Source organism: Neolamprologus multifasciatus, chromosome 3 (genome assembly GCF_963576455.1).
Source record: "Neolamprologus multifasciatus chromosome 3, fNeoMul1.2, whole genome shotgun sequence".
NCBI classification, from domain to species: domain Eukaryota; kingdom Metazoa; phylum Chordata; class Actinopteri; order Cichliformes; family Cichlidae; genus Neolamprologus; species Neolamprologus multifasciatus.
Window position 1 is genome coordinate 5,149,566 of NC_140441.1, and position 21,555 is coordinate 5,171,120.

Here is a 21,555-nt window from a genome sequence, read left to right on the forward strand (position 1 = left end):
TTAAAGGGATATTTAAGATATCCGTCTACTCTTCATTTTATCAAAAACAATTATCACAGCTCGCACATTTTCTTTTTACACATATATGTAAGCATTCAGACAGATTTAGTAATGCCAACATTACGTAGACCGCAAAGTCTGGGTCCTCTGAAGGAAGCAGACCCTGAATTGGGATACAGCCACAATCCTCACCGAAGTTTTTATGTAGGTCATTTGTGGGATAGGCCGTCCAGCATTTCCTGATTTTGTTTACTGATGATGTCATGTCTGACATCAGCAGGTAAAACCAAAAGGAGTTTTTCTCCCCCATAGGAAGGATTCCAGTGTTGGTGCCTCTTTCTGTTGTTACTGTTTATATAATTATTGGGTTAATTGATTATAATAAAGATTTATTTTGTGTTAAACACCTCTGCCTGGCATCCGTTTCATTCCAATCCAGATCCAATTGTTACTGTCCCCCACCCTCTTCGCCTAGCCTTCATGTGGGGACGTGGTGGCGACCTGCAGCAGGCGTTTATTGGTGTTTTGCTTTTTTTTTTCTTTTGTTTTTAACTCTGTTCTTAACCATGTTAACTTTTAAGTGAACGGTTTCCTTGATTCATTTCTTATGTGGTTTTTGCTGAGATGGAGATCTTTTATACCTTATTTTTATTGTCGGTGGCAATGCTCACCTGGAGTCATTCACTCTCAATTACTTACATGCGCGAGGAACTACGTGGATTACGGTGATCCTGTTTTTCTTACGAACGATTCTTCTAATGTGTCAAAGAGGGTGAGTTAGCGAACCCAGACGCGGACCTCTCATTAAAGTTGAGCAGTGTCTTTATTTACAGTGAAGCAAAACCAGTCCACAGTTATCCACGGTGCAAGTCCTTTCAGAGTTCCTCTCCCGTTCTCCCCTTGTGATACGTGCTAGTGCATTGGTGTCCATAAAACTCCCAAAAATCAGCAAAGTCACTCCTTCCATCTCTCCATCTCGTTCGCTCCTGGGAACAGGCAAAAACAAACATAATTAGCCTCCCTCCACTATCTACACTGTTTTTACCACTCTCTGCGCTAGAGTCACTACCCAGCTTGGTGCAATACTCCAGCGCTGTCTTTCACTCAGCCACACCATTAAATAGTCCTGCCAACCATGGTGGATAATTGACAGCAGCTGGCGAGGAATCGGTCGCAGGTGAGGCTGCTGAGAGCGGCAGCGCTTCCGGGTCAGAGGTCTCTCGTTGCTACACGACCGCGTAACAATTGCAGTGGAGCCGGAGAAAAGACAGAGTGAGAGAGAGGAGAACACACACACACAGGCAGGTCGACCGGTCAGGGCACCATCCGACCCTGACATAATACTTGGATGGATATTACTCTTGGAGGATTCATTTGCCCAGTTAAAGACTAACTTTGAAAAACCCCTGAGCTTGAGAAAATGCGGAAAGAAAGACAGCGTGCATCAGTGTGTAAGGAAAATTTTGAGGAAGAATCATGCTCCTCTGCAGTCTAAGATCCTGGCTAATGCCCAATTTCTTAGGAACAAGATTGATGCACTAAAAGGGAATGTGCTTTGGGAATACAGTGAGGCTCGTCTGATGGTGACACTTCACTGCAAATCAGTGGCTTTGGGACCTCTGTCAGATTGGATTGGAACTGTGGAGTAATACATGTAGATAACCTGCTGTTAGTTTGGTATTTTGTCCTAATCCGCTTGCCGTACCTCCGTGTAGGTCTGTGTATGTTTTGAGTGGTATAGGCGGCAATCCGTTATTGAATCCAAGCATGTAAGTTCTCTGCTGCTCTGCTGGTTAATAAAACCACGTTAACTGAGTTTACTGCTTCATCATTATCACACTGGTGAACATACAACATGGTGTCAGAAGCAACGGAACACGTACATCGTAGTTGACGGTGTTTTTATTTTTTTTCCCGTCTCAAGTCTATTTTCTGGGTGCATTTTTTTGTATCCGGACTGCAGGCGACATGGTGGAAGGATTCAGGAGGCCCGACCCGCTTGTCTTCGATGGTAATGTTGCTGAAAATTGGCGCATTTTTGAGCAAGAGTATAACATTTTTATAGCGGCGGCACACTCTGACAAGCCAGCGTGCACACAAGCCTACATATTGCTCAACTTAGCAGGTCCCAAAGCTATAGAAAGAGAGCGGTCTTTTGTTTACACGCCAGAAGACACAAGTTCAACACGCGGAATCAGAGGACTGGCGAGACTGTTGAATCCTATGTAAGTGATTTACGGATTGAAGCAAAAAGCTACAGATTTGGTGATCTGAGTGAAGAACTAATAAGAGACAGACTAGTTTGTGGCATCAACAATGACAATTTAAGGAAAGTGCTACTGCGTGACAGTGATTTAACGCTAGCAAAAGCCATATCTGTCTGCCAGATTCATGAAATGACTGAAGAGCATAATAAAACACTTGTTTTTCCTCAACAGTCTGCATCAAATGTTGATGTGCTCCAGCCCAAATTTACAAGAAAGCACAGAGGAGACAAAATGAAAATACAAGGAGACAGGTCTGAAACTCAGCATGTCACTAACTGTACTAACTGTGGGGGTGCTCATGCTGCAAAAAAGAGTAAATGTCCAGCTTTTGGGCAGCAGTGTCATGCATGCAAAAAGTGGAATCATTTTAAGAAATGGTGCAGAGCCGTTCAGCCTACTCAAAACGTAGCAAGACACAGAAAGTCAGTTCATCATGTGGAACCAGACCAAGCTGATGACAGCGGTGATGACACAATCTACGTTGATGGAATAAACCTGCAATATGCAATCCATGCGACTGATGTGCATGTGGAACACAAAGTGGAAGTTTTTGTCACCGTACAGATTAATGGGATTCCTGTTGAGATGAAAGTAGACACAGATGCTAAATGTAATATGCTTCCCAAGAAAACGGTTAACATTATAAGAGCAGATAAACAAATGAAAGCACACCCCAAGACCGTTAACCTAGTAGCATTTGGAGGCAGCAAGATTCAAACCTCAAGTGTAATTAGGCTGCAGTGTTTTCTGCATGGACAGTCACGTGTGCTATCATTCTTTGTTATTAATGAAGATGTTCAGCCAATATTTGGACTATGTGCATGCAGAGAAATGGGACTTGCATCATTCAGCAATGACGTCCACCAATTGAGCACGTCTGCAGATGACCTGTCACAACAGCTTATCACAGAATACAGCGACTTATTTTCTGATGAGCTTGGAAGGTTGCCAGTCACCTATCGCATGACGCTGAACCCAGATGTGAAACCAGTTGTTCGCCCAGCACATCGCATCCCTTTGGCCATGAAAGACAGAGTCAAGGCAGAGCTGGTCAGGATGGAGAAATTAGGCGTCATTATTCCCGTCTCAAAGCCGATAGACTGGGTGTCTTCTATGGTAGCCACCAACAAGAAAGGCAAAGATGAAATCAGTGTATGCATAAATCCTCGAGATTTAAACACAGCTCTGAAAAGACCACACCATCCCATGCGCACAGTAGCATTAATGTCAAATGCTACTGTGTTCTCTGTTTTGGATGCTAAGAACTCTTTTTGGCAGGTGTCATTGGATCAGAAATCATCCATGCTGACCACCTTCAGCACTTGTTTTGGTCATTACAGGTTCCTCGGAATGCCTTTTGGTCTTAATGCTGCCAGCGAGGTGTTTCAGCGAGCCATGGAAGAGATATTCGATGGGTATCCATGTGCCATCATTGTTGATGATGTACTCATCGGCGGAAGAACCATGAAAGAACATGACGACAACCTGTCAAAAGTCCTTGATCGTGCCAGAGAAGTAAACCTGCGACTAAACCCATTAAAGTGCAAATTCAGGTCAGTTATGTCGGACACATTTTCACAAGTGAGGGACTTAAAGCAGTTCCAAAACAGCCGCAATCAAAGAGATGTCAGTTCCAACGGATGTCCAAGCCCTGCAGAGGTTCCTGGGGATGGTCAATTATGGTCAATTATCTTGGAAAATTCATTCCAAACTTCAGCCATCTGTCAGCTCCTCTGCGACAGCTCACACACAAGGACACCGAGTGGATGTGGGACACACAGCATCAGACTGCATTTGAAGCACTTAAAGAGCACATGTCTAATCCACCTGTTCTGTCATATTATGATGTCGGCAAACCTGTGACACTAACGTGCGATGCATCACAGTATGGTCTTGGTGCAGCTTACTTACAGGAAGGGCAACCTGTGGCATATGCTTCACGTACTCTGACAGACACTGAAACCAGATATGCTCAGATAGAAAAAGAGCTGCTGGCTGTTGTTTTCTCATGTACAAAGTTTCATGACTACATTTATGGCAAGCCTGTGGTCGTAGAAACAGACCATCAGCCACTGGTCACCATACTAAAGAAACCTATTCACCCCTCACCAGCCAGATTACAGAGGATGTTGTTAAGGCTCCAAAAATACAACATCACGCTCACATATAAATGTGGAAAACACATGTATCTGGCTGACACGCTGGAGCTCCCAGCAGATCCACTTTCCAGCAGTCTGAAGAAGAGGACAACTTTGATGTCATGACGGTGAGCTGCATCTCTTCTTCACGCCTGGAGGAACTTAAAGGACACACAGCTGAAGATGAGACACTGCAAGCGCTCAGCTCGTTCATCAAACATGGTTGGCCACAACGACTCCACAACCTTCCCACGGCAGTTCATCCATATTTTCCTTTCAGGGATGACCTGACTGTGGATGATGGCATCATTCTTAAAGGTTCCAAAGCCGTGATCCCAAAATCCCTGCAAGGAGACTACATCACCATCATGCACAGAGGACATCCCGGCGTAGAAGCTACCAAGCGGAGAGCACGGGGGATTGTCTTCTGGCCGTTCATGTCAAGAGATATTGAACAACCAGTTACTTCCTGCTCAGTGTGTAACAGCACTAAACCTCATCAACATAAAGAGCCCCTTCATCTGCATGAAGTTCCAGATCTTCCTTGGTCAACTGTGGCTACAGATATCTTTGAGTGGCACTGTCAGCACTATTTATAGTAGTCGACTCATACTCAGGCTGGTTTGAGATTGACCTGCTAAAGGATTTGACATCAGCGACAGTCATCAAGAAGCTGAAAAGACACTTCTCAGTTCATGGTGCTCCACACACTCTGATCTCAGACAATGGAAGGAAGTTTACAAGCCAGCGTTTCAAAGACTTCACTTCACAGTGGGACTTTCAACATGTCACCAGCAGTCCAGAGTATCCTCAATCAAATGCGCTTGCTGAGAGAGCAGTGCGCAGTGATAAACAGCTGATGGAGAAATCTCACAGAGATGGCACTGATGTATTTCTCAACCTGCTGAATCTCAGGAATGTTCCACGTGATGTGAACCTGGGTTCTCCTGCAGAACGACTTCTATCCAGACAGACTCGAACTACGCTCCCAATCACAACCAAACTGCTTGAACCACAACACCGTGAATCTGAGAGAATGAAAGCCCAACTACTCAATAAGAGACTGACTCAGAAGGTCTGTTATGACAGAACCAGCCGACCACTTCCACCTCTTGACGAAGGACAAGTAGTGAGGTTACAGACCCCACAGGGTTATGACCGCACAGGTATGGTGAAGGAACTTTGTAAAGAACCTAGATCCTACCTGGTAGATTCAGATGGAAACACTTACAGGAGAAATCGCAGACACATATTGCCTGAGCCTGTTACTGTTCAGAAAGACACTGATCATCATCATGTATGTACTGGTGAACATACAACAATACACAAATCTCATGGAGGAGGGGTATGTTTGTATATCAACCAGGGCTGGTGTAATAATTTTACTCTGCGGGAAGGGTTGTGTCTTCCTGACATTGAGCACTTGTCAGTATCTTTCAGGCCATTTTGCTTACTGAGAGAATTCCCTAAAATTTTTGTCACTGTTGTTTACACTCATCTCAAAGCTGATGTTAGAGTTGCTGCTGATGCCATTTTTAAAGTGGTACACAATCTGCAGTCCCTCTCTCCGGATGCTCCTAATTTTGTTCTTGGGGATTTTAACAACCGTAATGTTAAGAAATCACTGAACAATTTCTTTCAATGTGTCCCCTGTCCTACAAGGCGTAATGGAACTCTGGATTTGTTTTATGGACCAATTAAGGGGGCAAAAAAGTCTGTGGCTGGACCTGCACTAGGTCCTTCGGATCAAAATGATGTTCATCTCCTCCCTGCTTATAGACCTGTGACAGGAGGGAGAAGACCTGTGTGAAGCAGGCTAATGTCTAGACAAAAGACAGTTGTGTTGCCCTTCAGGGGTGTTTTGATTGCACTGAGTGGTCCCCATTTCAAGAGAGCACACCGATGTGGATGAACGTAGCGATGTGGTGTGTAGCTGCACCTCTAAAGAGCTAAAGCTAAAGACTCTGTGATTCCATCTAGAGAATTTAAGACTTTCCCCAATAACAAACTGTGGCTCTCTAAAGACATCAACGAATTGATTCTTTAAAGGCCAATTGCTTTTAACGAGGGAGCCATTTCCACTGTTAGCACATTGAGGAAGGAGGTGAGGGCTGCAATAAAGAACGTTAAGATGAGGTATAAAAAAAAGATTGAGGTAGAACTCAGTAGAAACAACCTCAAGAGAGCTTGGCATTGCATGAAAATTTACTCAGTTAACGTAATAAAATATAAAAGTGGAATCTAGAATACATAATAGTAGAGTCCACATCACTGCTATGTGATTACACAATGTGATTACAATGACAAAAATCTAATTTTCCTTAACACTAGAGTACAGTTAAGTTGTGAATTAAATGAATAATTTTATGGTAAAATATGGAAGTATAAGTTGTGTCCCCTTTCTTTCAATATTTCTTAATCCTTTCTTTTACTTTTCTCTCATTTCAGGTGAATCTGATAAATAACACAACAGTTTGCTTTGAACATCAAGCTTCACTCACAGACTCAATGGCTTCCAGATCAGAGGAGGATCTCTGCTGTCCGGTCTGTCGGGAGATCTTCAGAGATCCTGTTCTTCTGTCATGTAGCCACAGCTTCTGTAAAGACTGTCTGAAGAGATGGTGGAGAGAGAGACCAACATGTGAATGTCCACTTTGTAAGAAAATATCAGATTATGATCCACCTTTAAACCTGGATTTACAGAACCTGTGTGAGTCATTCTTACGAGAGAGAGATCAGAGAGCTTCAGAGGCTCTCTGCAGTCTGCACTCTGAGAAAATCAAACTCTTCTGTCTGGACGATCAGCAGCCAGTGTGTGTTGTCTGCAGAGACTCAGAAAAACACACCAATCACAGATTCAGACCCATCGATGAAGCTGCACGACAACACAAGAAGGAACTTCAGGAAACTCTGGAGCCCTTAAAGAAGAAGTTAAAGGTTTGTGAAGAGGATGAAGTGAAGTTTCATCAAACAGTAAAACATATTAAGGTCCAGGCCCGATACACAGAGAGGCAGATTAAGGAGCAGTTTAAGAAGCTTCACCAGTTTCTAGCAGAGGAAGAGGAGGCCAGGCTGGCTGCACTGAGGGAGGAAGAGAAGCAGAAGAGTGGGATGATGAAGGAGAAGATGGAGGCTCTGAGCAGAGAGATAGCAGCTCTTTCAGACACAGTCAGAGCCACAGAGGAGGAGCTGAGAGCTGAAGACGTCTCATTCCTGCACAACTACAAGGCTGCAGTGGAAAGAGTCCAGCGCTGCCCCCTGCTGGATGATCCACAGCTGCCCTCAAGAGCTCTGATAGACCAGGCCAAACACCTGGGCAACCTGACCTTCAACATCTGGAACAACATGAAGGACATGGTCTCCTACACTCCTCTCATTCTGGACCCAAACACTGCTCATCCAAACCTCATCCTTTCTGAAGATCTGACCAGTGTGAGAGCAGGAGGAGAGAGGCAGCAGCTTCCTGATAATCCAGAGAGGATTGATTATTCCTGTTGTGTCTTGGGCTCTGAGGGCTTTAACTCAGGGACTCACAGCTGGGATGTCGAGGTTGGTGATAATACAGGGTGGGGACTGGGGGTGTTAGCAGAGTCTGTGCAGAGAAAGGGAAGTGTACGGTCCGGATTATGGGGAATAGGGTTCTATGAAGGTAAATACTCATCATTTTCACCATCAGCTCCACCCACTGTTCTCTCAGTAGAGAAGACGTTCCAGAGGATCAGAGTGAATCTGGACTGGAACAGAGGAAAGCTGTCGTTCTCTGATCCTGATACTAACACACACATACACACCTTCACACACACTTTCACTCACAGGATGTTTCCATATATTTGGTCGTGTAAATTGAACGTGTTGCCATTGAAGGTGTCAGTGTCAGTGGAGCAGATCATTTGAGGATGATTATATTTCTAATGTTGTTTCCTGTCAGTGAATTAAAGCTTTTAAACTGAAGCTTGGTTTCTTTCTGTTCCCAAAGCTTCACAGACAAGTGTAAAAATCACAAAAAAGTGTCATAATTCAGCCACATGATGTGTCAGATGACATGGAGTAGAGAGTTTGAAGTTGTCTTTGGTCACCCTTGCTTTTACACCTGAGACGGAGTAATAGCCTCAACATCCAGTGTTATAAGAGATTTATAGTGCTAAAGCTAAAGCACTCTTTTTTTTGTATACTTTGGCTAACAGTAGCCTTACTTAAAAATTTATAAATACAATATGAGACTATAATGGTAAATTATATAATGGTAAGTCTAATAATGACCCTTTCACTATAATGCCTGGGTAGTGTTAAATCCTCCCAATTCTTTCGATCTTTGGGCTGAAGGAAGGACAATACTCGGTGTATAAATGCTCAATCAACAATTACTTTATTACATACAATTCAACACTTTTGAGCATAAACCATCCGGATGGGGAGACATGCATGCAGAGGGACACAGCAAATCTCAAAATGGTGGAGGGTTACTCAAACTCTTATAGCCTCTGATGGCCCCCACCTAGTCGTCAAAACCTAAACATTCACATTCTTTCTAACTCCTAGCGAGCCTGACTTATGGCCTTGGCTCCCTATTTTGTCTACCTTCAACAACGGTGGGAGTGTAGTCTCCCGTGGAATGTGCTCTGTCTCCTGTACTATCAGAAAAAGCAAAGTCCTAACTCTCTGAAAGCAGTATTTCTTATAACTCAGCAGTATAATGCATCATAAACAATATCATTCATTCACACTGAATCAGCAGTCTAATGTATTGCAAATCAGTTTAATAACTCTAATAGTTATCACCTTCTTCTAATTCAGAAAAATACTGCAAACTAAAACTACATAATAATTTCACAATCATTAATCAGGGGTATAACATGTTATAAGATAATATTATAATCCCACAATTCCACCTTTTGATCTCTTTTTAAAGAGATCACTTACGTCTTGCAATCTAACATTACGAGGTCCATCTCTTCTTGCCCTTAAGGCCCTCTGTCCCCCTTTAATGAGTGGACCATATGTGGGATGACCCCTGTGTTTGGGCAGTTCAAATGCAAGAAAAACAATGATTACAACAACAACAGTAGTTACAGATGACACTCCCATCACTCTCCAGTTCTCCCACAGCTTTATTTTCACATTGCAGTTTCCCACCCCCATCTTGGTGCCACCTTATACCTTTCAAATGTACTTAGACTAGAACCTCTGTCCGAGGAGCTTTTAATCTTTATTTTATTGCTGCAGCTACCAGTATCTTCCAGTTGGGTGATTCTCTGCTCTTCTGTCTTCGACCTGCGGGGTTAGACCACCCTTCAGTCGTTGCACAGATCAGGGGATTATTCTGACCCGATTTCAAACAAAGATCTGTGTATTCTGGGGTCACCGCCGTGTCCCCCTTTTTACCAAGAGCCTCTCGAACCTCGTTGGTCTGGTGTTCCTGGTTTTTCGCCAGCCCCTTCATGGTTATTGCTGTGTTTATGGGATCCATCTTCTTGAGGTGACTAGTCGGAGCCCAAACGCCATGACACTTCACCCAGTTGCTGTCTTGGCAGTCTCTACGTCTGTCTCTGCTGCGAAGGATCCTCATATCTCAGTGACCTCGTCTGGTGTCTATTCCTTTCTCTGTAAGGCAGAAAACCAAAACACCTCTCTCCCTAGCCTTGATAATCTAATGTTGTTATTAATTGTTCCTCTAGTGATTCTAAATTGGTTCGGGACTCTCTGACCCAGGGACTTATTCTAATCAATATGTATATATGTATATACATATATACATATATACACACACATACATACACATATATATATATATATATATATATATATATATATATATATATATATATATTTGTGTGTGTGTGTGTACACCATGTTTAGATATGTTGGTGAGGACCAAAAATTGGAATGTTACAATACTTCTGCTGACCAACAGTTCAGGGTTGCAGGGGCGGGAGGTGGGTTACACGCTGGACAGGTCACCAATCTGCAATAGTGCTAACACAGAGAGACGTACAACTATTGGCACTCACAGTCACACCTATGGACAATTTAGAATTGCCAGTTAACCTAGTCCCACTAACTGCATATCTTTGAAATGTCAGTGGAAGCCAAAGTACCTAGAATGAACCCACAAAAACACAGGGAGAAAATACAAACTCCACACAGAAAGAGCCTGAACTGGTGGTAGAATATTTGTGTTTCTGCTAATACCTGTAAATACTGTATTACTATACATCAGAAAGGTGTAGTTTTTTTTTCAAATTATTAATTCTGTGTTTTCTTTGTTTATCTGTGAAATTATTTTTGAGAATAATGTTTGAAAAGAAACAATATGAACAATCAAGGACAAACAAGGACACTCTTTTGAGGATGCCAATGTTCACATTTTGGACAGAGAGGACAGATGGTTTGAAAGAGGAGTGAAAGAAGCATCTATGTCCACTGTGAGTGACCATCTTTGAACAGAGGCGGTGGTTTACGACACCAACTGTCTGCCATCTATAATCCAGTTTTGAGTTCCCTCCCCAGACGCCTTAATGCCCACTCACATCCTGGGCCATCTGACCTCAGGAATTCGCATGATAAGGTGGGGCCAGGTTTCACAATGAGCTCACCCGAAACTCTGGCTGATTGGGACCCACACCCAGTTTCACACCTTGGCTCAGGCGATTAGAGGATCATCAGGGGGTCCTTTTGTCCCTCTGTGGGGGGATACTCCCACTAGGTTTAAATCTGGGACTCCCCACCATTTGACCTAAGAACTGAAGAAGCTTCTCGGATGAGAGGTGAAACGTCTTCAAGCAACTTAAAGAAGTCCAGACGCTTTTCTTTGCAAGCTCCTTAGACTACGATGACCTGGATGACTGAGAACCTTCACAGACACCTGAGACTGTAGACATTAAAAAGTCCATAGGAGAGATGGTAGCTGATTAAACAAGTGTCATGAGATAATAACAAAATGCAAAGATTGGTGACAGCGCTTGGAACCATAAGGCAACAAAACACTGTGAGAAATAAATTAGGCTCTGCCTGTGGATCACTATTTGCTTCTCTTCTTCCTTCCATCCCATCATTTCATATATCACTCTACACTTGCTGTCTATCTGAGAACTTGCTATTGCAATAATAATAAATAATTATTCACACCTAACAACTCTTGCACTTAATCTATAATAAAATGATGCCAGAAAAATGTTATAGCACTGCCTTTAGTAGCCTCACACAGCTCCTACTGTTTCCTCCTCATGTCCTTACCAGGCATGTCTGGACAATGTTATATCATGAGTAATAATTTAAAAAAAAATCCACATACATAAAACACACACATGCACGCACACACAGTGACGTTTTAGACCTTCTTCAGAATACTGTATATACTATGGGCATCACGGTGCTGATCCAGAATCCTTACATTATTATTTATTACTAGAGCTACAATAATAAAGCAATGAGGAGGGGGAAGTAATAAATATGAAATAATGTATTTATGATGATTCTATTTCTTTCACTATCCACTCTGTGCAGGAGCAAAGCTTATTACATTTTTAAACTGTAGAGATACAATAATTTTACTGCTGTAAAATCCAAATTTTGTCTTATTTAAAATATAAATCTAATATAATCTGCTTCTTAATGTATGTTCTTTAAAATACAGCGTGTGTTTTTTAAAAATATAATAATGCGTAATTATGTGGACATGCATATTAGATCGTTTTTTAGTGAAATATAATCCCCCCAGAAAGGCAGGAAAAGCCCGGAAACTTACTTTAAAACTAAATATTTTCACTAAAATGGTGGATAGAGCTATAGACCCATGACAGCCTTACCCAGTGAGCTAGCAGCTATGACCAGCACTACATGTGCAGTTAATAAAAGGACAGGTAATGTTTGTCGCACTGTTGCAAACACAGCACGATTATGTGTTTCAGTTCGTCAGTTGCAACAAGACAACTTACCAACGTGTACGTAATAAGCTAATACTCCTGTGTGCTATACACTACAGTGTACGCTGTACACCTACTTACTGGTTTTGTCGCATCAGTCTGTGTCTCTGAGTTAACTTGTTTCTCCTACAGCTCCAGACTGCAAAAAATGCGCGTGCTCTTTGTGAGCTCGTTCCCGGCTCGTAACCAGCGCGTTCTGCAGTCAAGGGCGATCATTGGTTAAATGTGATCATGTGACTGATGCAAGCCAGATCCTTTTATTTAGCAAAACTGTGATTAATAGTATATATTATTGTTGAGGGGCACAGACAGGACTCCGCATGCCCACACACATAAAAAATAAATAAATAAAACATTTTTTAAAAGTTGCCTCAACAAAAGGGCACTTTGGGCACTCATCAGGAAAGGGGTGGGTGCTCAAGCGTGCAGGTCAATGATAGATTTTGTAATCATATCACCAGACCTGCAGCCATATGTTCTGGACACTTGGGTAAAGACTGGAGTTGAGTTGTCAACTGATCATCACCTGGTTGCGAGTTCGATCAGGTAGCGAGGAAGGACGCTGGACAGACCTGGCGCACCTAAACATATAGTGGGGGTATGCTTGGAATGCCTGGTAGAAGCAATGGTCTGCGAGATCTTTAACGCACACCTAGAGCAGAACTTCAAGAGTATTCAGAAGGAGACTGGGGACATTGAGTCCAAACAGACCGTGTTCAGCACCTCCATTGCCAAAGTCTCTGCACTGAGCTGCGGTCACTAGGTGGTTGGTGCCTGTTGTGGTGGTAACCCCCAAACCAAATGGTAGAGCCACCAGGCTGAAGTATTGGGCTTGGTTAGCCTGTGGGACTTTGAAAGCAGCTGATAGGTACCGACAGACAAAGCAGAATGCGGCTCGGGCAATGGCTAAATGCAAAAATTCCGGTGTGGGAGGAGTTCAGAGAGGCCATGAAAAAAGAGATTCTGGGAAACCATCAGGCAACTAAGGAGGGAAAGTGGTGCTCTACCTGCATTGTGTATAGTGCGGTTGGAGCGCTGCTGACTTTGACTGAGAAAATTGTCGGATGGTGGAAGGAATACTTCGAGTGCCTCCTTAATTCTACTGGCACGTCTTCTGTGGAGGAGGTGAAGTCAATGAGGCAGTTAAACAACTTGGTGGCAGAGGCCCTGGGGTGCATGAGGTCCGCCCTGAGTTGCTGAAGGCTCTGGATGTTGTAGGGCTGTCCTTGTTGACACAACTCTGCAATGTTACGTGGAGATCAGGGGCGATACCTCTGGATTGGAAGAGGTTCCCATTCTTAATTCGAAGTATAGGGGAATCACTCCTCGGGCTCCCTGGAAAAGTCTATGACAGGGTGCTGGAAAGGACATCCATCCGTTAGTCAAACCTCAGAAGAACAATGCGGTTTTCGTCCTGGTCGCGGAAGATAGCTCATTATCCTCTCGAGGATACTTGAGGGTGTATGGGAGTTTGCCCAAACAGTCTATATTTGTTTTGTGGACTTGGAGAAGGCATTCGACTGTATCCTACGGAGTGTCCTCTGGCGCCACCGGGCCCTCTGACCACCACCAGTAGGCAATGGGTAAAGTGTCTTGCACAAGGACACAACGACCAAGACTGTTGGAGCCGGGGCTCGAACCGGAAACCTTCCGATTACAAGAAATGTGTATAAAAATGTTAAAATTTCCAAACTACTAACAGAATACTATTGTTAAATGCTTAGGTTAAAGCAACAAGGGATTGTTTGGTCTAAAATTCAATTAAATAGCTTGAACATCCACACATATATTTACGTCGCGTGTATGCACTGAAACTCAGCATGCGTAGGAGGGAGTTCTACCAGGATCTGTCAGTTGTGTCTGCTTATATTTTAGCAGCAGCAACCTTAGTATTAAGTGTCGCCCTTTCTTCTTCTTCACCTCAGTAATTGCCACAGTGGTCTAGATCCCACCAAGTGGACACAGGTATGGCTCTCTCCGATCTACATGATGTGCTGAGTGCGTTTCAAAACAGGGATCCGGGTTCAGCCTTCATTGTAGCAGGAGACTTTAATAAAGCGAACCTCAGACAAGTCATGCCGAACCTTTACCAACATGTCACATGTCTGATGAGGGGAGACAGGATATTGGAATATTGCTACACGCTATACAAGCAGAGCTACAAGGCTGTTTCATACCGGGCTTTTGGGGAGTCTAACCACAACGCCATGTTCCTCAACCTGGAGTACAAACAACACATACGGAGAACATCATGGAGAAGCTCACGGCTCTCCAACAGGAGATTTAGAGACCAGTGTCGGACTGTTAGAACAGCTTTGAAATTCACATGAGTTGTTCGCACTAAAGTAAAAACCACCATCACTTCATGCGGCTATCACTTCGGCGCCAGCTGTGATCTCAAGGCTGGAGCTGAACAAAAACACCATGATAACAGACTGTGCATAGACTGTTCTTCCTATCTTATGCAAGGCCACCTGGGTTGGCTGGAAGACTGTTTCCTTAGCCTGGCAGGGCGAAAGACAATGTCTCAGCTGAACTCTGGACACACACACACACATACACTGATACACACTCATCCCCCCTCCCTTTCCAAACGCTTTCAATGCTTGTTCCTTCCCGGGGCAGATGGCGGGTCGACTGGACCAGCGCAGTGCTGTGCTAAACAGTTAGCAGGTGTTTTCACTTTGATTTTCAACAAGTCCCTGTTTAAGTCTGTGGTCCCCACATACTTCAAGAGATCCACCATCATCCTTATGCACAAGAACAACAAGCCCTCATGCCTGAATGACTACCAGCGAGTTGCACTGACCTCAGTGGTTATGAAGGTGTTCAAGAGGCTGTTGAAGAATATCATCTTCTCCACCATTGCAAACACCACAGATTGACTCCAGTTTGCTTACCCTCCCAACAGAACCACAGAGGATGCCATTGCCGATGTCATGCACACCACCTTCAGTCACATGGACAAGAAACAGGGTAACTATGTGAGATTGCTGTTTGTTGATTACAGTTCAGCGTTCAACACAATAGTGCCCGGCAGACTGTTCACAAAGCTGAAGTATCTAGGCCTCAGCAGTCACCTGTGTGCATGGGTGTTGGACTTCCTCACTGGCAGAACTCAGGTGGTGAGGGTGGGTAGGTGCAGTGAAATACACTTTATTTTCTGATCTTCATAATGTGATGTGTTTCACAGCTGCTGGCAGGTAAATGTCTGAACTCTTGCATGAAACACACCCTTTTTTTTTTGGGTGATGCAACAGCTTTGTAAAAGGAAGGTGAATGAAGCTCCGCCCATCATGTCACTCACATAAGAGAAACGAGAAAACAGGTTGTTCAACTTCCTGGGTAAAGAGAGACGCACAGACGATCAGACTGAGTTCAGACCAAACTAGCAGCTTCCTCTGAGTGAGTCCAGCTACAGGAGAGAAAAGTGGAAAACTCCAACACTGCTGCTTCAAGCTGCTGACGCTCCACACAACGAATGTGAGTTTGAGCAAAAACACGACTCATAGGAAGTTTCAGTGAAGGTGGTAGAGGAGGGAGGGGAGCCAGGACTGACTGTACTTCCTGTCTGCTGTTTTCAGCTTCACTCACAGACTCAATGGCTTCCAGATCAGAGGAGGACCTCTGCTGTCCGGTCTGTCAGGAGGTCTTCAGAGATCCTGTTCTTCTGTCATGTAGCCACAGCTTCTGTAAAGACTGTCTGAAGAGATGGTGGAGAGAGAGACCAACACAACACTGTCCAATTTGTAAGAAAATATCAGAGGATCTTCAAAGGAAGAACCACCTTTAAACCGAGCTTTAAAGAACTTGTGTGAGTCGTTCTTACAGGAGAGGGATCAGAGAACACCAGAGGCTCTCTGCAGTCTGCACTCTGAGAAACTCAAACTCTTCTGTCTGGACCATCAGCAGCCAGCGTGTCTCATCTGCAGAGACTCAGAAAAACACACCAATCACAGATTCAGACCCATCGATGAAGCTGCACAACAACACAAGAAGGAAGTTCAGGAAACTTTGGAGCCCTTAAAGAAGAAGTTAAAGGTTTGTGAAGAAGTTCAAGTGAAGTTTGATCAAACAGCAGAACACATTAAGGTCCAGCGCTGCCCCCTGCTGGATGGTCCACAGCTGCCCTCAGGAGCTCTGATAGACCAGGCCAAACACCTGGGAAACCTGACCTTCAACATCTGGAAGAACATGAAGGACATGGTCTCCTACACTCCTCTCATTCTGGACCCAAACACTGCTCATCCAACCCTCATCCTGTCTGAAGATCTGACCAGTGTGAGACGACGAGGAGAGAAGCAGCAGCTTCCTGATAATCCAGAGAGGTTTGATTATTCCTGTTGTGTCTTGGGCTCTGAGGGCTTTAACTCAGGGACTCACAGCTGGGATATCGAGGTTGGTGATAATACAGGGTGGGGACTGGGGGTGTTAGCAGAGTCTGTGCAGAGAAAGGGAAGTGTACGTTCCGGATTATGGGGAATAGGGTTATATGAAGGTAAATACTCATCATTTTCACCATCAGCTCCACCCACTGTTCTCTCAGTAGAGAAGAAGATCCAGAGGACCAGAGTGAATCTGGACTGGAACAGAGGAAAGCTGTCGTTCTCTGATCCTGATACTAACACACACATACACACCTTCACACACTGTGAATTTCCAATTATGTTGTAGCGCACTCGGTGCTTCCTCTGAGGTCTAGGGGTTTTTCGCTGTAAAAAGAAGTTTTCTTCCCATGCAGTGAACAGCGGACGCTGATGTTTTTGTCACTTTTTACGCAATCAAACTCAAAGTAAGGTCAGTTCATCCACACTTTAAACGCTGGACGTCATACTCTCTCCTGCACTTGATATATTATCCATTGTTGATCTGCACACAGGTGTTGCCACGAAGGTCGCACTCACTTATGTCATTGTTATGGGACACTCACAAAAAACAAATTAACGGTTTTAGTAGCGCAGTAAAGCAGTAACTATCAGTTTTGTTTTTTCTTTTCATGGTGGAGATTTGGGGTGTACCAATTTAATCTAATGACCTTTTTTGCAATAGTAATCCCTTACTTTACTCGTTACGTGAAAAAAGTAATCGCATTACAGTAATGAGTTACTTGTAACACGTTACTGCCCATCTCTGGTGACGTGTTAACGGATTTCATGCATACAAAAGAACATGGAACAACCTTTTTATTATTTGTACTGATAGGCAAAAGCACCGTTGTCTCCAATGAACAGGTTGTTCCATGATGACAAAAGATATAAACAGAAAAAAAGGCTCAACACACAGAGACATTCTGCAACATACTCACTACTGAGAAAAAATATGCTTATTACAAATCAAATTGTAGGACAAAGTATTAACTACGAGTTATGTTTCTTTTAATAGTCTCAAATAAAAAAATAAAATAAGGCAATCTGACTGGTACTGACAATGGGCAAACAGCTTAAGAATGAAAGTTCAGGTACTATGCAACTTTAGTTCTTGAGAAAGTTACAGAATGGGTGACACATGGTTAACATTACATTAACAGTTTGCTCTCAGTCCACTTACCAGCAAATGTTCCAGGTTGCTCCGCTGTGAGTTTGTGTCCATTAACCGCAGAAATGTGCAGAAATGAAAGATTTCCAGTGAGGCTGCGCGCTCTTCACGCGCACTAATAGTAAATTACTACTATCATGTTTTACTTAAACTTTGAAGTTGTAGTTGCTGAATATAAATAATATGAGCAATTAACAATTTTACTCCAAGATACTGATAAGTATACATATGTAAGGACAAGAGAGGTATTAAGGACAAAAACAAGACACCCCCACCCCCACAATCTTTTAGTTACAATATAATATTTGGTTGAAATGTTCATATTGTTCAAATATGTTATTTTTTTTTGGTTGTTGTAAAATAATGTGTGCCCCAGTCTCCAATAAGACAAAGTGCTGGAAGGGTAGTTATCCCTCCCTTACACCACAAGAAGGAGTCTCTCAATAAAAGCTCAGCTCTAGCAGGAGTAAACAAGCCCGGCCACTAACCATAATGCAGTGCGCCTATCAAGAGCTGTGTGAGACTGTACAGATGTGTAACAATGTACTATGTCTATACATTTGCAGAACCAGTAAAGGCAAACTGGGTTGGTGAGAGTTAAAGGTAGAAGAAAAATTTGCATCCCAGCAAACAAATGAAATCCCCTGTGTTTGTATTACACACCAGCAGCTAGAGAATCTGCCAAATATCGAGGCAGGCTGAAGAACTTTCAAAATAAAGCCTCCCAAACAACTACATGAAGTGACACATTATTTTCTGAGCTTAATGCTTTGAACTGTTTTACAGCTGCTGTTAGGTAAACAAGTGAACTCTGTGATGAAACACACCTTTATTTATGGCTGACGCAAAACTCTTGACAGCCAAGGGAGGTGAACAGAGCTCCGCCCCTGACATCAGTAAACTGCGACAAACCAGGAAACAAGCTGTTGCTCTTCCTCAGTAAAGAGAGACGCACAGACGATCAGACTGAGCTCAGACCAAACTAGCAGCTTCCTCTGAGTGAGTCCAGCTACAGGAGAGAAAAGTGGAAAACTCCAACACTGCTGCTTCAAGCTGCTGACGCTCCACACACTGAATGTGAGTTTGAGCAAAAACACGACTCAAAGGAAGTTTCAGTGAAGGTGGTAGAGGAGGGAGGGGAGCCAGGACTGACTGTACTTCCTGTCTGCTGTTTTCAGCTTCACTCACAGACTCAATGGCTTCCAGATCAGAGGAGGATCTCTGCTGTCCGGTCTGTCGGGAGGTCTTCAGAGATCCTGTTCTTCTGTCATGTAGCCACAGCTTCTGTAAAGACTGTCTGAAGAGATGGTGGAGAGAGAGACCAACACACGAGTGTCCAGTTTGTAAGAGAAGATCTTCAAAGGATGAATCACCTTTAAATCTGGCTTTAAAGAACCTGTGTGAGTCGTTCTTACAGGAGAGAGATCAGAGAGCTTCAGAGGCTCTCTGCAGTCTGCACTCTGAGAAACTCAAACTCTTCTGTCTGGACCATCAGCAGCCAGTGTGTGTCGTCTGCAGAGACTCAGAAAAACACACCAATCACAGATTCAGACCCATCGATGAAGCTGCACAACAACACAAGAAGGAACTTCAGGAAACTCTGGAGCCCTTAAAGAAGAAGTTAAAGGTTTGTGAAGAAGTTCAAGTGAAGTTTGATCAAACAGCAGAACACATTAAGGTCCAGGCCCGACACACAGAGAGGCAGATTAAGGAGCAGTTTAAGAAGCTTCACCAGTTTCTAGCAGAGGAAGAGGAGGCCAGGCTGGCTGCACTGAGGGAGGAAGAGGAGCAGAAGAGTGGGATGATGAAGGAGAAGATGGAGGCTCTGAGCAGAGAGATAGCAGCTCTTTCAGACACAGTCAGAGCCACAGAGGAGGAGCTGAGAGCTGAAGACGTCTCATTCCTGCACAACTACAAGGCTGCAGTGGAAAGAGTCCAGCGCTGCCCCCTGCTGGATGATCCACAGCTGCCCTCAGGAGCTCTGATAGACCAGGCCAAACATCTGGGCAACCTGACCTTCAACATCTGGAATAATAAGAAGGACATGGTCTCCTACACTCCTCTCATTCTGGACCCAAACACTGCTCATCCACAACTCATTCTGTCTGAAGATCTGACCAGTGTGAGACGAGGAGGAGAGAGGCAGCAGCTTCCTGATAATCCAGAGAGGTTTGATTACTACAGCTCTATCCTGGGCTCTGAGGGCTTTAACTCAGGGACTCACAGATGGGATGTTGAAGTTGGAGACAGTACAGGGTGGGAACTGGGTGTGTTAGCAGAATCTACCCAGAGAAAGGGACTGATAAGATCTGGAATATGGAAAATCGGTTTCAGTTTAGGCAAATACTCAGCATCCTCACCATCAGCTCCTCTCACTCCTCTCTCAGTAGAGAAGCTCCAGAGGATCAGAGTGAATCTGGACTGGAACAGAGGAAAGCTGTCGTTCTCTGATCCTGATACTAACACACACATACACACCTTCACACACACTTTCACTCACAGGATGTTTCCATATATTTATACATGGGATAAAGTGAAGGTGTGTCCGTTGAAGGTGTCAGTGTCAGTGCAGCAGATGAGTTGAGGATGATGATGTTTCTAATGTTGTTTCCTGTCAGTGAATTGAAGCTGTTAAACTGCAGCTGTCCTCCTGCTGTCTCGTTGTTCATCATGAAATGTTGACAGTTTTAACTTATTAATATAAGGACAACAACGATATGTTCCTCCCACCATCCAAAGACATGTAATTAGTGGGGATAGGTTAATTGGTTAATCCAAATTGCCCATAGGTGTGAATGCAGGAGTGAATATGAGCGAGAATGGTTGTCTGTCCCTGTGTGTTAGCCCTGTGACAGACTGGCGACCTGTCCTGGGTGTACCCCGCCTCTCGCCCTATGACAGCTGCTCCAGCGCCCCCCGCGACCCTGAAAAGGATCAGCGGAAGCAAATGGATGGATGGATTCCACATACAATCCTGTAAATTTTAATCAACATGAACACTGAAAAAGTTGCACTGAGTAAAACATTAGTTTTATTTTGTTCACTAACATCATAATACTACTGTAATGCAGGATTGCTACATGTCAATATGCTATCTTTGTTGTTAAAAAATATTTAAAAATAAAAATGAAAACTAATCTTGCTGTAAGGCAGTTGTTGCAGGGCCTGTGTCAAAATTAAAGGTGTGAATTTTAAAGGCAACGCATGTATTTACTAATAATGGCAATGATTGTATTTGGTGCGGCTCACATTATAGTCAGCTATGCATGGTCATTGTTACACATATCTTTTCTGGTATTTGTAAATGTTGATCTACCTAAAAATCATAAGCTTAAATACTGTAATCATTATTCATTATCAGGGTCAAATCTATCAAATAAAACATTTTGCACTTTGATTGATTGATTGAATCTTTATTTTGAACATGTTAAAAAAGTACAACAACATAGAATTAAAAGAGACAAATAAACAAAGCAAAGCAAAAGGAAAACGAGCAACCACAACTACAAATAACTTTCATGTTCAAAAAGGAGCAGGAAGAAGCATATGCTTATTTAATCCCACCCCTTTTCCACTATCTAGTAATCTATAGACTACAGAAATACCTCCTTGCAATTACATTATATGTCATGTGTATTTTTATTTTATTTTTATTATTATTCTTTTTTTTTTACATATATATATATATATATA

At 43.3% G+C, this 21,555-nt stretch overlaps 2 protein-coding genes across 2 annotated transcripts; both read left to right on the plus strand.

Annotated features, from left to right (window-relative positions):
• Positions 1 to 6,875: 6,875 nt before the first annotated feature.
• Positions 6,876 to 8,425, plus strand: LOC146521205 (nuclear factor 7, ovary-like). Its single transcript, XM_085139973.1, has one exon. The coding sequence runs from the start codon at positions 6,914 to 6,916 to the stop codon at positions 8,297 to 8,299; it is 1,386 nt and encodes a 461-aa protein (XP_084996099.1). The 5' UTR covers positions 6,876 to 6,913; the 3' UTR covers positions 8,300 to 8,425.
• Positions 8,426 to 18,773: 10,348 nt separating this feature from the next.
• LOC146521206 (nuclear factor 7, ovary-like) lies at positions 18,774 to 21,056 on the plus strand. Its single transcript, XM_085154869.1, has one exon. It carries the CDS (start codon positions 19,058 to 19,060, stop codon positions 20,444 to 20,446), a length of 1,389 nt encoding a protein of 462 aa, XP_085010995.1. The 5' UTR covers positions 18,774 to 19,057; the 3' UTR covers positions 20,447 to 21,056.
• Positions 21,057 to 21,555: the final 499 nt, after the last annotated feature.

Bases quoted from the DNA above. Each gene is read 5' to 3' on its own strand.
- LOC146521205 (XM_085139973.1), top strand. From the start codon at position 6,914: ATGGCTTCCAGATCAGAGGAGGATCTCTGCTGTCCGGTCTGTCGGGAG.
- LOC146521206 (XM_085154869.1), top strand. From the start codon at position 19,058: ATGGCTTCCAGATCAGAGGAGGATCTCTGCTGTCCGGTCTGTCGGGAG.